The 13,929-nt window shown below is 31.5% G+C and overlaps 1 protein-coding gene across 1 annotated transcript; it reads right to left on the bottom strand.

The window, feature by feature from the left end:
* Window positions 1–1,861: 1,861 nt before the first annotated feature.
* LOC113518345 (protein disulfide-isomerase A6 homolog) lies at window positions 1,862–12,910 on the bottom strand. Its single transcript, XM_026903220.3, has 8 exons — window positions 12,757–12,910; window positions 12,471–12,664; window positions 11,551–11,772; window positions 7,507–7,659; window positions 6,471–6,680; window positions 3,633–3,787; window positions 3,218–3,376; window positions 1,862–2,714 (listed from the first exon to the last, which is right to left on the bottom strand). The coding sequence occupies exons 1-8, from the start codon at window positions 12,776–12,778 to the stop codon at window positions 2,558–2,560; spliced, it is 1,272 nt and encodes a 423-aa protein (XP_026759021.2). The 5' UTR covers window positions 12,779–12,910; the 3' UTR covers window positions 1,862–2,557.
* Window positions 12,911–13,929: the final 1,019 nt, after the last annotated feature.

Here is a 13,929-nt window from a genome sequence, read left to right as displayed (position 1 = left end):
TTAGAGTAATATGTTTTAAATAAGTCACATATTCAATAAATGTTGCCATATTATAAGATCTCATAAAGTATCCATCAATTCAGTTTTAACAGTATGAACTGATAAATCAATGTATTTAGACAAATAAATATATAACAAAAGACAATTTTTATAATAGTTAGCACATGTAAAACAAACCACACATTTGAAGTGACTATTGTATATGAGATTGAAGTTCTAAACAATTATTGATATTATATGTAATAGTTTGCCTGTAACAGTTTTGGTTTTGTCACTGTTGTCTATTCAAAAAGAGAAAACTAAACAAAATTGTAATATTGATTTAAACCACGACAGGAAATAGATAAAATGTCTCGAGTGATTCTTTAAAAAAGTTACTTTTTATCTTCTTTCCTTTAAAAGAATTGTTAAGTCTGTGAATGAGTATTTTAAAAAATGAAAGTCAAATCAATGGATCATAATTTACAAACTATATTGTTATGACTTTATCTTATCTTCATAATTCCTTTATTAAAGAATCTCTTGGATAAGTAAGATAATATGATGTATTTAAGGCTAACCTTAATTTTAATGTTTATATCAGTATTATCTTCTCGTAAAATTTAATTTTCGGCACGCCTTTTTGCATAACATCTGTATACCTAGAGTACATTAATATTTTACTATTATACGAGTTTTTCGATAATAGTTTTAGAAAATAAGTTGTATTACAATTATTTTACCTATTGTATTATGCTCAAATATATGTTTAAGAACTAAGACTATGAATTTTTTACTTTTATAAATTTATCCTAAGTAAGGAAACATAACTGCTTCAAAACAGCATTAATAAGAGTGGGTTTACGTAAGTACGAAAATGAGCGTTTATAAGAGCCAACATTATAGTAAACAGTTTGTAATTATTTTTTCTTCAAGTAAATGCCTTAAGTACGAACGACGTGGAAATAGTGTAAATACATAAACCTAATTACTGTCAAAGACAAGGCAATTAGTGGCAGAGTAATTAGTATAGACGAAACCGAATCACGTTTGAATAAAGAATGTTAATTACTATTTTAGGGGAGAAAGGGATTGTTAGCAATGGAGTGTGACAGTCCCATTGCTAGGAATATGCCCTATTAGGTCGACCTCCACATGGTTCCCCCTGGAAACCATCGTGAACATTTCTCTAACTGCTAACGGCTAACTGGCCTGCTTCATCCTCACCTATCATCCTTCACTGGTGCTCCGCCAGCGTATCCCGCTAGCGCAGGCGGGGTTACCATTCCATTATCACCCATTAAAAAAAATACTATTTTAGCAAAAATTCGCTTAATTTTCATTCGTATAATTTCCATTATTGTCGAATTGGTAATAACACATTGATGTTATACCAACTACAGACGTCATACTATTACATTGTCAAGTAATAATGATATTGGATGTGTGCATTAAGTGACTAGGCTAGATGCGCACCATTTTCCATCAATAAGCAAAAAAGTTGTGTATGCCTATATATAGTGAACGCTCTATATAAGCAACTCATTTGAACCACTTTCAATAAAAAAATTTCTTATAGGTAAAAAAAAAGGAGTATAAAAAAACTTACCGTCTGGGAAATATTTTTACTTATTTTTATTACTGAGTAGATTAAATAAAATATAAAGAATGTTGCTTATATATAGCGTACATTATATATGCATACGTCTAATAATAATGTCGCTAACGATGCTAAATTTAATGACCGTTTATTGAGCCAGAAGAAACAAACTCTCATTTATATTATTAGTAAACATATCGAATATGTTCCTTGAAGAAACCGTTTTCATTTGTCTAATCTTATGTGACCCTTGGCGAATACTACATGGTAATAAAAAACAGATTTGTATTAAAAGTAGTTTATTGAGAATTAATTTTTATATTTAATATTATCCAAATGGCTGTCATGGAATAAATGCATACAAATTAGGTATATTTATGGAAGATTCGCAGCCATTAATTAAATATTCAGTACAAATATTCATTAAAACTATTTTTACATTTAGACAATTTAAGAATTAACTCGCAGAATTATGGTACTATGGTTGAAATTGCTATCTCTATATGAGCATTCATAAAAAATCATACATACATCATCTCAACTTATTGAATAACGCACCAAAAACAGCATCACCTGTGATGTTTACACGATATGTTACTAACAAATATTATCATATATTGTCTAGAAAAATAATTATTAGAGCAGTACAGCAGAACTCTTCTTAAATTCAAATTAAATCATTTCAGATAGAGAACTATAAGAAATCAGGCTCACATAATATCATAAATTATGGTTCAGAAAATTCTGAAAATTGAAAAGAAAACATTACATACACAAGAACGTAGTTTTACATTATCTACGGTGGATACAGAAAAGACACAAAAGTTTAATTGTGACAAATCATTTATATTGCAAGATTTAATGTCATTAGTGGGTAGTTTAAAAATTCATTATGCCTATTATTCCACTATGAAGAGTTCTTAACATCTCACATAAATTAAGCGTACACACAGACTAGCGCGCCCTCATAAGTGACACTTATAACTCATCCTTCTCCAAATCTACGTCAGATAGGTCAATGTCTTCTTCTGGGGGCAGTTCACCATCTTTGCCGTCCCAGGGTTCTGTTGTCGATATCTTGGGCATCTCGGCGCCTTTCACTGGTGCGGTCTGCCCGCGGCCGAACGACAAATCTCTACAAAATATATAAATTTTATTAATGTCATGCCATAAATCAGGCCGTGTGGTCCTGGCATAGAATAGGCCACCCCTTCCTTTCTCGTGGGTCGTAAGAGGTGACTAAGAGAGGACGAGGGATGGACAGCAGCGTCCTTTTTAATACATCTCCAAAGCTGCGGTTGCCAATCCACGTGCCAAGCATGGCAACTACTGTTAAACTCCCCTGCTCCCCCAAAAGGGGAGAACTCTTATGTTCAGGAGTGGACAATTTAAGGCTGACATGATAATGATGATGCCATATAATAATAAATTTAGTGTGAACTGATGCATCCATTAACTTGTGTAATTTAAATATTACATTTATAGGCTTTTATATATTTTTATTTATTTTGGTTCAGGAAGAAAATCAAGTGTCAAAGGAGCTTTTATATTTCGTTTCAAGCGTTAATACTATTTTGGAAAATTTGATTCCTTTAGACTATATATTCAAATAGTGCCATAAATATAGCAAGTACTAACCTTAAGAATTCATTAATGCCAGACTCTGAGAATGAGCCTCGCAGTGTTGAGAACTTCAGTTTCTTTGCATTAACAACAGCCATAGCAGGGTAACCGAAACCACCGAGTTCCAGCGACTCTTCTAAGCCAAGCTGGGCACCAGCCTCAGACCACACCCAACTGTAAAATGAAAAATTGTTTCTTAAAAATGTTGACATAAAATACAATATGGCATACTATAATTTTATTAAACTGGTTAGAGTCTGTTTGGTCGGTTGGTTGAACACGGTAATCTCAGATTCGAATCGATAAATATGTAGCCCATTTATCGATGAAAGCTATATGCTATATAATACCATGCTACGACCAACAGGAGCGAAACATCAATAAAAAATATTGCAAAAACGAAGTTAACTAATTAGTAAATACAACTTACCCCCACATCTTGTTCTTGTACTTGTCGCCGAGTCTGGTCAGGATGGATATGTACTCATTGCGGCACGCGGCGTTACAGTCCAGGATGTGAGGTAAGATCGACACCACACACAGCGGCTTCTCACTGCAACCCTTCATTGTATCTTCGTTCACTACCTGTGATTGAAATAACATAGGCAATTAGAACAAAGAAGTGGTAGTAACAGATTGATGAAACTAGTGAACCAATGGCATAGATTCTGAGGTTGATACCTGTGATTTTTTATTCTAAGATATTATTCTCTAAACTTATCTTTTTTTTTATACAACTTAGAATGGCAAACAAGCTGACGGCCCACCGGATGGAGAGTGGTAACCGTCGCCAATAGACATGAGTAGTATCATGGACATAACAGAGTATACTGTTTCGCCCATGATACCCCCATGCGTTGCCATTCCTGAGGACTCAGGTGTTATTCCTCTGTACCCGGTAAATTCACGCCATATCCCACCCTTCAAACCGAAACACAGCCATGAAAACACAACTGCTTCACGGTTGAAACACGAACGGGACAGAGGTACCCAAGCAATCGACTTTTGTACAAAGTCTCCCTCTGGTATCCTTATCTCTAAAATAACAATTATAATTTGATAATTTAGCAAAACCATTATTATATGGATCATAAAGAATTAAATGTAAAGTTGTTCTAACGCAATTTCACTAAAAACTTTTTGTACACTAGTCCTTAGAAAAATAATTTCACTTTAAGGTCAAGTTCAGATTTTAATTTTAGTGAAAGAGAATGCTGTTTCAGTATCCACGATAGTAATAGAGTGAATTTACACTTAAAACAACCGACACGTTCACGTAACACGCTTCTATTATTTTACAATCAAACTCTGATAAAATTTACAACATATTGGAGTTAAATTTGAATTCAAAACATTGACATATTAAAATTGAGTAATTCTATTGCTGGCTAGTCGAAAATACAAAAAATATTTTTATTTTTTTTTATAACAGACGCGGCAAAAAAGACAATGAACTTAAATAATTAAGTCTTAAAAGTGTGCATATCATAATATTGGTAACATTTCTGTTACCTTTTCCTTAAAGAAAATAGAAAGATTATATTTTATTCCTGACTCCTAAGGTTTGTATGAAAGAAAATGTTTGACAAATGCTATGAAATAGTGAAAAATTTGGGTAAAAACATCACCACATAAAAAATGAGTGACATTTTCTTCATTAGTAAAGCCGGGGTGGTCAGTCTATACTTATAAAGAGAAAAGATTTAAATGTTTGTATAAAATTATTTGGATAAACTAAAAAATTAATCAATCAATTTTAAAAATACTTTCACCTATTATAGAAAGCTACATTATTTTTGAAAATTCTATTGATCTGTGCACAGCCGGGGTGAATAGTTAGTATTAAATATAAGTCATCTGTAATGAGGGGGGGGGAGGGGATTGTTAGTAATGGGGAAAAGTAGTCTATTGCTAGCAATATACTATATCAGGTCGACCTCTTCGTGGTTCCCCCTTATTTGAAATCTAGTTCATATTGACCTTCATTGAATAAGGATTTTATTGTGATATCAAATATAATTTTTAATTTTAAAGTTAATGTGTGTGTGTGTATATATAGCTGAAATTAGTTATACAAGATCCACATACATCAGGCTAATGTTTAGGCATTTGATGTTTACAATAATGTGAGAAGTCGAGTCGGTATTTGTAAATTTAATCATAAAGAATTTTTTTTATGATTAAATTTACAAATACCGACATTTTTTTCATAAAGATCTTAATTGGAAAACACTTGATCGACATCAAATTTTAGACTCATTCGATTGTCACTTGTTTCTTACTGCGGAGGATACGTAAAAGCGGCGTCTGATAAGACACGTCTGAATATGCCTTCGTATATAAAATCAATCAATCAATTTAGGCTTACTCGCTATATAGTGGAGTGTCAGGTAGGGGCCTCGGAGCGAACTCCATTACCCCGCCTTCAACTGCGGAGGCAACAACCTACAGGTCATTGAGTTCTAAGCCGAGCTTTTGTTGACGGCGTGGAATCGTATATAATTAAATTGGTTTAGGATCACTTGATACTAGAGAAGTCATCCTCAAACGAATTATCTCCGAATAAGTAACAGTTATATCATTATTTCCTCCCTTTTTTAGCTACATTATCTTTCGTCTGTTCATTAAATCCTATGGACACTTAATATTTTCTTTAAGGTGGTCCAGTCACTAAATAAAATTTGGACAAGAAATACTAGATGTCGCTGGAATCAAGACTTGTGGTTTTTGTTGATTAATTTGTAATTAAAGATAATTTGAAATAACATTTCTAAATTGGCGAGTGATTTTCACTATTATGTATGAATGTGAATTGACATATAATACGCGAATTTTCCTGAATAAAAACCCTATACGGGTTACATGTTTTTTTTTTTATTGTATTTTTTACAAACTTATATAATACAAAAGAATAAAAATTATGATAAATTATTACTATATTGTTAAAAAATAAATAAACACACTCGAAAATTTAGAAAATTTGCTTCAAATTATTTTTAATTACAAAATAATCAATAAAAACCACAAGTTTCGATCCCAGCATCCTCTAGTATTTTGTGTTAAATTTTGTTTAATGACCAACCATGTAAATAAATTCCTTTCATCGATATAATACATTAATTATCAATTTGTCGTGTGTAAAATGAAAACTTGTTTAACAGATCAAGAATCATCGACGTAAATTACTACTACAATAGCGGTTGGCACCCTGTAATATCTGTAAGCAATAATTATGCCTCACGCACGAACTATCCATTGCTGTGCATACCTGCAAGATTTCTGGTGGTGGTACATTCTCAGCCAACTTATCAAGCGCCCACGAGACAATGTCACTGGACGTTCGTCCACCGTTGTAATCCTCTGCAGAGTCCGCAGTCTTCTTGCCAGATGGGAACAGCTTGATTGTGGGATAACCTTGCACTTGGTAGCGGGAGGCCATCGCTTGGTGCACTGTCGCGTCGAGGGCACCCAATTTTACCTATGTAAGTTAAACGAATATGAACATATAGCTAGAACAAACAAGGTTTTATATTAAATTATTATATTATTTAATTATCAATGTACAAATATACATAATAATATGTACCTGTCTTATTTTTAAATGATTATTATTATTAATTGGATTTATTTATAATATTAATATTAGTAATATTCAGTATTAGTGTATGTAGACCTACTATAAAAAGGCTATAAAATGAGGTATGAATTAAAAAAAAAAATATGGAACATCAGATCTTGTAGGCTGTGAACATTAAGTCAAAAAGTATATATAATTATTAATAATGAATATTTTTTTTATTATTAAAAGAGGATATTGATAGAAGCGATAATTTTATTTAAGTATAGATATATTTACCAATATCAGCAATATGTGTAATATGAATACAATAATATTTAAAATAATTTCATCCGATAAACCTATGGTATAACAGACTTGCTCTCACCTATCGCCCCTCACTAGTGCCCTGCCAGTGTATACCGATAGCACAGGTAGGGTTACCGAATGGCAACAACACTCACCCATTAAAGGGGGGAAAGGGATTGTTAGTGATGGAGACTGAGAATCCCATTGCTAGCAATACACCCAATCAGGTCGACCTACTCACGGTTCTTCCTGACGGTTAATTCCTGATGAATTCATTATGATGGGCTAACTCGCCTGTTTTAATTCTCATCTATCACCCTTAACTGGTGCTCCGCAAGCGTATACCGTTAGCGTAGGCATACCATACCATTTTCACCCATAAAAAAAAAACTCACCCATTAAAAAAAATCTGTATAATTATTGTGTTTAATTATAGTACCTTCCCTTTCAGTTCTGTGGCAGCCTTCGCCCAATGCGGCTCGAGGTTCTTGCAGTGTCCACACCATGGCGCGAAGAATTCCACCAGCCACATATCCTCGCTGTCCAGCACTAGCTCTTTGAAGTTGCTGTCTGTTAGAGTTATTACATCCGACTGAAACAAACAAGACAGTATTTCAATACTGGTTTACTTACATTGTTATGACTAGCAGTAACTAGCGGCTTCGCTCGTATAAATAAGGATCAAAAGTATCTATAGACACAAGTAACTTCTCGTTATGTAGACACTTAGTTATACTACAGTCGATTAGATATGTAAACGGGGAGAAGATATATATAACTGGAGTTACCGGCCTATCGTTAACAATATACCCTGCCATGATCTCCAGATATTCCCTGCTGGAAACCATTGTGATTAATTCTTATTAAATTTGTCACGAAGGACTAACTTACTTGCTTCCATCCTCATCTATCATACTACCAGTGAACACTGATAGTCAGACTAGCTTTATATTAAATTTCTGTATGTAATAATTGAAGTGTCAACTACCTCGTTTATTTATAATAACTTAAACCTTCTAGAAATCTTTTTAAAATATTACTTACTTATTATTTGTCACTTTCTTTCAAATTAGGAATTTAGCACCAACGAAAGAGACGTAAATGTCTTTTTATCATATATAAATTTTTACATCGTAAATTCGAATTAATTAAATAATCCAATTTAGTAAATTCTGTTTATTATATAAATGTGAAGTTGCAATTTTTTTTTATTTAATTAAATTTAATTACAATACTAAATTATATTGTTTATTGTGTCTCTAAATTTACAGTCACGAATTAATGTGGCTATTTATTTCATGTCTACAAGACTGTAATGATTTTGAAATTGGTTTTAAAGGTGTTTGTTACCTCTTGGAGCCTTAACAAGCTTAACCAATCGTTGTTAAAATTAATATACCTAACAGTATTGCCATTATTTTATTTATTTTTTATTTATTTTCGAATTAGGCACACCAACAGTATTATAAATTGCATAAAAAAATTGTAGAGACACAACTCCAAAATAGGCTCATTAAGAAGTCAGTTTCTACAATTGCCACAACCAAGAATCGAAACTGTCAACATATTTACTGAAAGCAAAACCTATTTGACACTGCATCACGAAGGTCTTAAATACTAGAAAAACAAGTTTATATCAACTTTTGCTCTATTAAGTCCAGAAAAGTAAATGGATGCGTAGGCCGAGTCGCTTAGCGTGGGTGAGATTATCGGTTGCAAAAAAAGCATGCCACTCTACAGCTGTTACCTAGCAACTCCTACGCGTAAGTGAAATCTCTGTTTCAATGACTTTCCCATGAGTCATAATAGGAATTACTTCTTTAAAAGATAATAAACAATGTAACATCAACACAATGTTGCAAAGCGAAAGGAAATTAACTCTTGACCTTTTTATATTATTACAAGGTGTCAATGACTGGGCAAATGGCTGTTAGTGATATATATTTATAGTCTATTTCTGTAGGTAAGTAGCTATGCTTGCATACTTAAAATCCAGTTTGAATGTTGAAATATCAATGAAATTACTGAGTGCTGTAACTTAATAATAATTGAAGATTTCAAGGTATATGAGTCAGTAATGTCTAGGTATAGCAAACAAATAATCTATGTTCACTGTGAATATACTATCAGACGGGTCGTATGCTTTTGATCACTATGGTTGTACAAAAAATCTATTTTAATGATTCAAACTTGGACTGGATTTACATATATCTAATAACATCAAGATGTGTGTGTCGCGACCAATCAATGGGTCTAAACTACCTCAGTAAAAAAAGCTAATTATAAAATATGTATAGATTGAAGTATTCAGTGCCTATAACAAGGTTAAGGTTTTATACTAGGGGGGTCGTGTCATGAATAAGGTTGAAAAACACTGGCTTAGATAACTATGATCCATTGTAATCAATCTTTTATAAGGTTCAATGAGAGTAATCAAACAAAATAGATAAGAATATTAGACTACATACATTGATATAAAATAGGAATGTTATCTTTAAATTCCAGAAGCTCGTGTTATTTCAGTAAACACAAGTAAAAGATTATCTACAAGATAAAAAAGTCTGTGTTAATAACCCCTAATATGTGTACAAAGATGTCTGACCTGTAACAGTTTTTGTTACTAAGATGCCTTTATAGATATATATATTTTCTAAAATAAAAATTTGTTTACAATAGGTGTATATATAGGTGTAATATATGTGGGATATGGCAGTGAATTTACAGGGTACAGAGGAATAATACCTGAGTCCTCAGGAATGACAACAAATGGGAAATATCATGGGTGAAACAGTATACTCTGTTATGTCCATGGTACTGCTCATATCTATAGGCGACGGTTACCACTTTCCATCAGGTGGGCCGTCAGCTTGTTTGCCGCTTTAAGTTGCATAAAAAAAAAGATATAAAAATAGTTAAACTAAGAACTTCCACCAATTTAGTCGCTTGAAAAAAATTTTTTGGGATAGGTTCAGATGGCTTAGAAGTCAGAATCGTTACTTTTTGAAGTCTAGAAGAGAAATAATATCGAACAGTGGATAATAAATAGCTGAAAAAATAATGATATTAACAATGAGAAGTTGATGAAGAGACAGATATTTAAGCCTGGTATGTAGAGTAATATAAGAATAAACAAGCTGAAGTGGCAATAGTCTGGTCACGTAGGTTGAAGAACCGACAACTGATGGAGAAGAAAGTTTCTTGAGTATACCCCATATGGGCAAACACAGTGTAGGATGATTTCTCACTAGATGGAGTAATGGCCTGAAATGCAATACAGGGAGCCAGTGGATGCAAATGGCCCAGGTATATTCCTTATAGCAGTCTATGGAGAAAGCCTATGTCCAGCAGTGGACGGACAATAGCAGAAATGATAATGATGTACAGTATATACATTCATATTAAACAATCAAACTATTACACTATATAGTGTAGTTTATAAAACACAGTTCATAATTAAATCAATAACTACCTTAATCCAAGACTTACCTTGATAATCCAAGACCTTGATCAGTTTTATGATAATATTATTAGAAATTTTATTATATGTGATAGAAGAGGAAAATATGCAACAATTCTTAGTGAAGCTAATGTCACTGGTGAATATAGTGTAACACTTAAATGACGTGGGTGATAAATATTATTTTTGCCTTTAAGAATGAAAGAGTTACATCAAATTACATTACTCTAGTAGTAGTGAATAATTATGGAGCAATTATAACAAACATCTCAATGTGAACTAAAACAACATTGAAAAAACAACTAGAATTTAATTAAGAAAGTGATAATTTCCTAAGGATTTCCTCTGTGTTTCTTCTGTGCAATGTAATGTGTCCCATTAATAATTTAGGGACTTTCAGCAGCGTAAAGTCTTCTACGGAATAGGTGTGATTGTAAAAGGTTTAACTTGGCTATATTCATGGGAATGGTTTGCTTCACCATATTAGCCCGTGTTATAGGTTTCCATGGTATGTCATGACCATAGACCTTTCTCTTAGTATTGTGCTAATAGAAAAATTTATTTCAAGTATTTTTAAAAATAAGACTATTCATAGAGTATATTACATATTTAAAAAAGATTTTCTTACTATTAAAAATTATGATTCTACTTAAATTTATAGAATTCCAGATTTAAATGGTATAGAATTTTTATTTAAAAATTCATTAAACATATGTATGTATAATATATCATTATTTTATATTTTCCATACTTAAATATAAAAAATATCTATATATCTAAATAATATCTACTATTAGAATAAATATAAGATTAATAAAATTCTTCAGCATATTTATATACATAGAAAACATTGTCTTATTGATTATCAAAATTAATTTGGCACCTATTTACTATGTAAGTAGGCAGAAGTTTAGTATATTATTTCATAATATTTAGCCCCTTCACTGCATTGTAAGAGATTCACTAGCTTTTACATAATACTTGATAATCTTTTAATAGAGCTGAAAGTTTCTTTAAAAAATTTACCTTATCTGAAGAGCCACTTGATTTCTTTCCAAGATTATCATAGGCTTTCTCTTTAGCAGCCTTAATGGCGGCATCAACAAATGCGTCTGCTGTTCTTTGGCCTTGGTATGGAGTGTGTTTGCTGCCTGTGAACACCTTGATTGTTGGGAATCCGGTGACTCCATATTTCTGAGCTAGACTTTTGTGCTCATCGGCATCTACAGCACCAACCTTTACTATACCCTGCAATGTTATATGTTATACTGAATTTTTTTTCTGTTGACTTTATAAATAAGTAGAAGTGGTACAAGTGTCTTCTTATTTATAAAGATATATTTTAATTTATCTATGAAAATAATATTCAAAATTTACACTTTTATATCAAAGTAGATGTTTTCCACACCTTATGTACATCAGTATATAAAGTTTCCTGTATTAAGTTAGTGTATAACCTATCTGTGTACAAAATTGAATTCAAATCTATACAGCCACTTAGGTGTGATTGAGCAACAATCATACAAATAGGATTTTGCACTTATATTTATAATATTATATATATATATATTAGTAAGATATAATAATAATTATTATTGCAAATTAATAATTTCATTCTTAGATATTAATGAAATATATAATACATATATTGTTTACAAGAAATTAAGTGGTCCATAAAATGTTTCACATTAATTAACTAAAAATGATATGAAGGTTTGGTCAATCAGATAATAACTTGAATAAACTGTTTCTTATTATATTTTAAGAAGAAATATGAAAAGTAAATAGGTGAAAAATATTATGTAAAATGGTAATACATTCAAAAATAAAATTATTTTTCTAATAAGTTTTTTATCTGAATGCAATAAAGGAAAAGGAGTGAAAACAATGGCTTTAAGTGCTGAGTTATTTAATAAAAAGTAACATTTATTATTATTATATCATACCTTCAGAGCTCGTGCTGCTTTTTTGTACTCAGGTACGAGATTCTTACAGTGACCGCACCAGGGGGCGAAAAACTCCACTATCCATACTTCATCTGATTTTAGAACTAATCTATCAAAATTACTGGGTGTCAGCTCCACAACGTCTGAAGAAGAGTCATACAAGCCAAATGACCCAGATACTAACAATAATATACCTGGAAATAAGCGTGAAATTAAGTGCCGGGGCTCTTTATAAACACCGCGAAGTAAGTACGTCAAGGTAAATTAAAATGTTATTTAAACATACCCAAACAATGTGTATAAAACATGTTAATTAATTTTATGCTACTCTAATATTACAAAATATATGCCGTGTGCATTAAATAGTACAAAGAAATACTCAAATTAGAAAAAGGTAAGAGACAAAATTGTGAAATAAACACGTCAGTCGTCAATCTCTCAAATATATTGTCAATGGATTTCGTGGACTCATTTTATTGGTGAATTTGATTTTCCCACTAATAAGATAACCGGATATGTCATCATCAAAAGTATCTATGAGCAATTGAGAATGGAATTTTTTTTAAGCAACGAAAAATCTGTTTATTAAAGAGAAGTAAAAGGTATCTTTTAATACATTGATGATTCTTTATAACAGCTAAAATTTCGTTAACACTGCATGGATACTTGCGATTGTAAATAATTGACTATTTTTTTTTTATTGAATAACTAATGGTCAAAAAAATTTATTACGTATAATATGTTACTTAATAGTTAAGTGTGTTATTTGTACTAGAATTATTTTTTAATAATTATTTTTGTAATTAAATTGTTCAGCAAAGGTTCACCAATAGTCGCTTACTAAAATTTCTTTTTTTATTCCTTGTAATTCTTAATTTCTCTAATCTGTGCCCATAACAGCGAAAAGCATGGGATTGAGACACCATTCTCTAAATCAATCTCTAAAATTATTAGTTTATAATAAACTTTAAACTAGTATTTTCGCGAAACTATCAAATTAATATATTAGTTTTAAAGATAACTGTAATGAAAATAGTGTTACAATCGGTCAATTTAATTTAAAGACCTTTAATGTTGAGCCGTAAAATATATTAAAAAAATTTTAATAATTTTTTGAGAAGGAATTGTTAGTAATAAAGATTGGTAGTTCCATTACTATATATAACCTGGTAGGTTGGTGTTCTCGCGGTTTTTCCTGAAAATCATCATGCTGAATTCATAGTAAATTTATGACGATGGTTTAACTGACCTACTTTTCTTCTTATCTATTATCCTTAACTATAATTGCATGGTTGTTCATGACCCGCCAGCGTATAACAATAGCGCACAATTTAGAATATACTTTATATTAGCTATAGGTGTAGAATCTCAGCCATTTCTATGAACCTATTTGTTAATCTAATATATTAAAATGGTAGTTGCGAAATTACAGTTTCATGAAACATCATAAACTAAATTC

Source organism: Galleria mellonella, unplaced genomic scaffold (assembly GCF_026898425.1).
Source record: "Galleria mellonella isolate WM207_F2 unplaced genomic scaffold, CSIRO_AGI_GalMel_v1 utg171, whole genome shotgun sequence".
Classification (NCBI taxonomy): domain Eukaryota; kingdom Metazoa; phylum Arthropoda; class Insecta; order Lepidoptera; family Pyralidae; genus Galleria; species Galleria mellonella.
The sequence above is the reverse complement of the archived record's forward strand: the minus strand, read 5'-3'. Positions and strand labels throughout refer to the sequence as shown.

Bases quoted from the DNA above. Each gene is read 5' to 3' on its own strand.
- LOC113518345 (XM_026903220.3), bottom strand. From the start codon at position 12,778: ATGTTTTATACACATTGTTTGG. The intron at 11,773-12,470 runs GTATGATATAAT...ATAACATTGCAG, and splicing joins AAGCAGCACGAGCTCTGAAG to GGTATAGTAAAGGTTGGTGC. The intron at 3,788-6,470 runs GTATGCACAGCA...TTTCAATCACAG, and splicing joins CACCACCAGAAATCTTGCAG to GTAGTGAACGAAGATACAAT.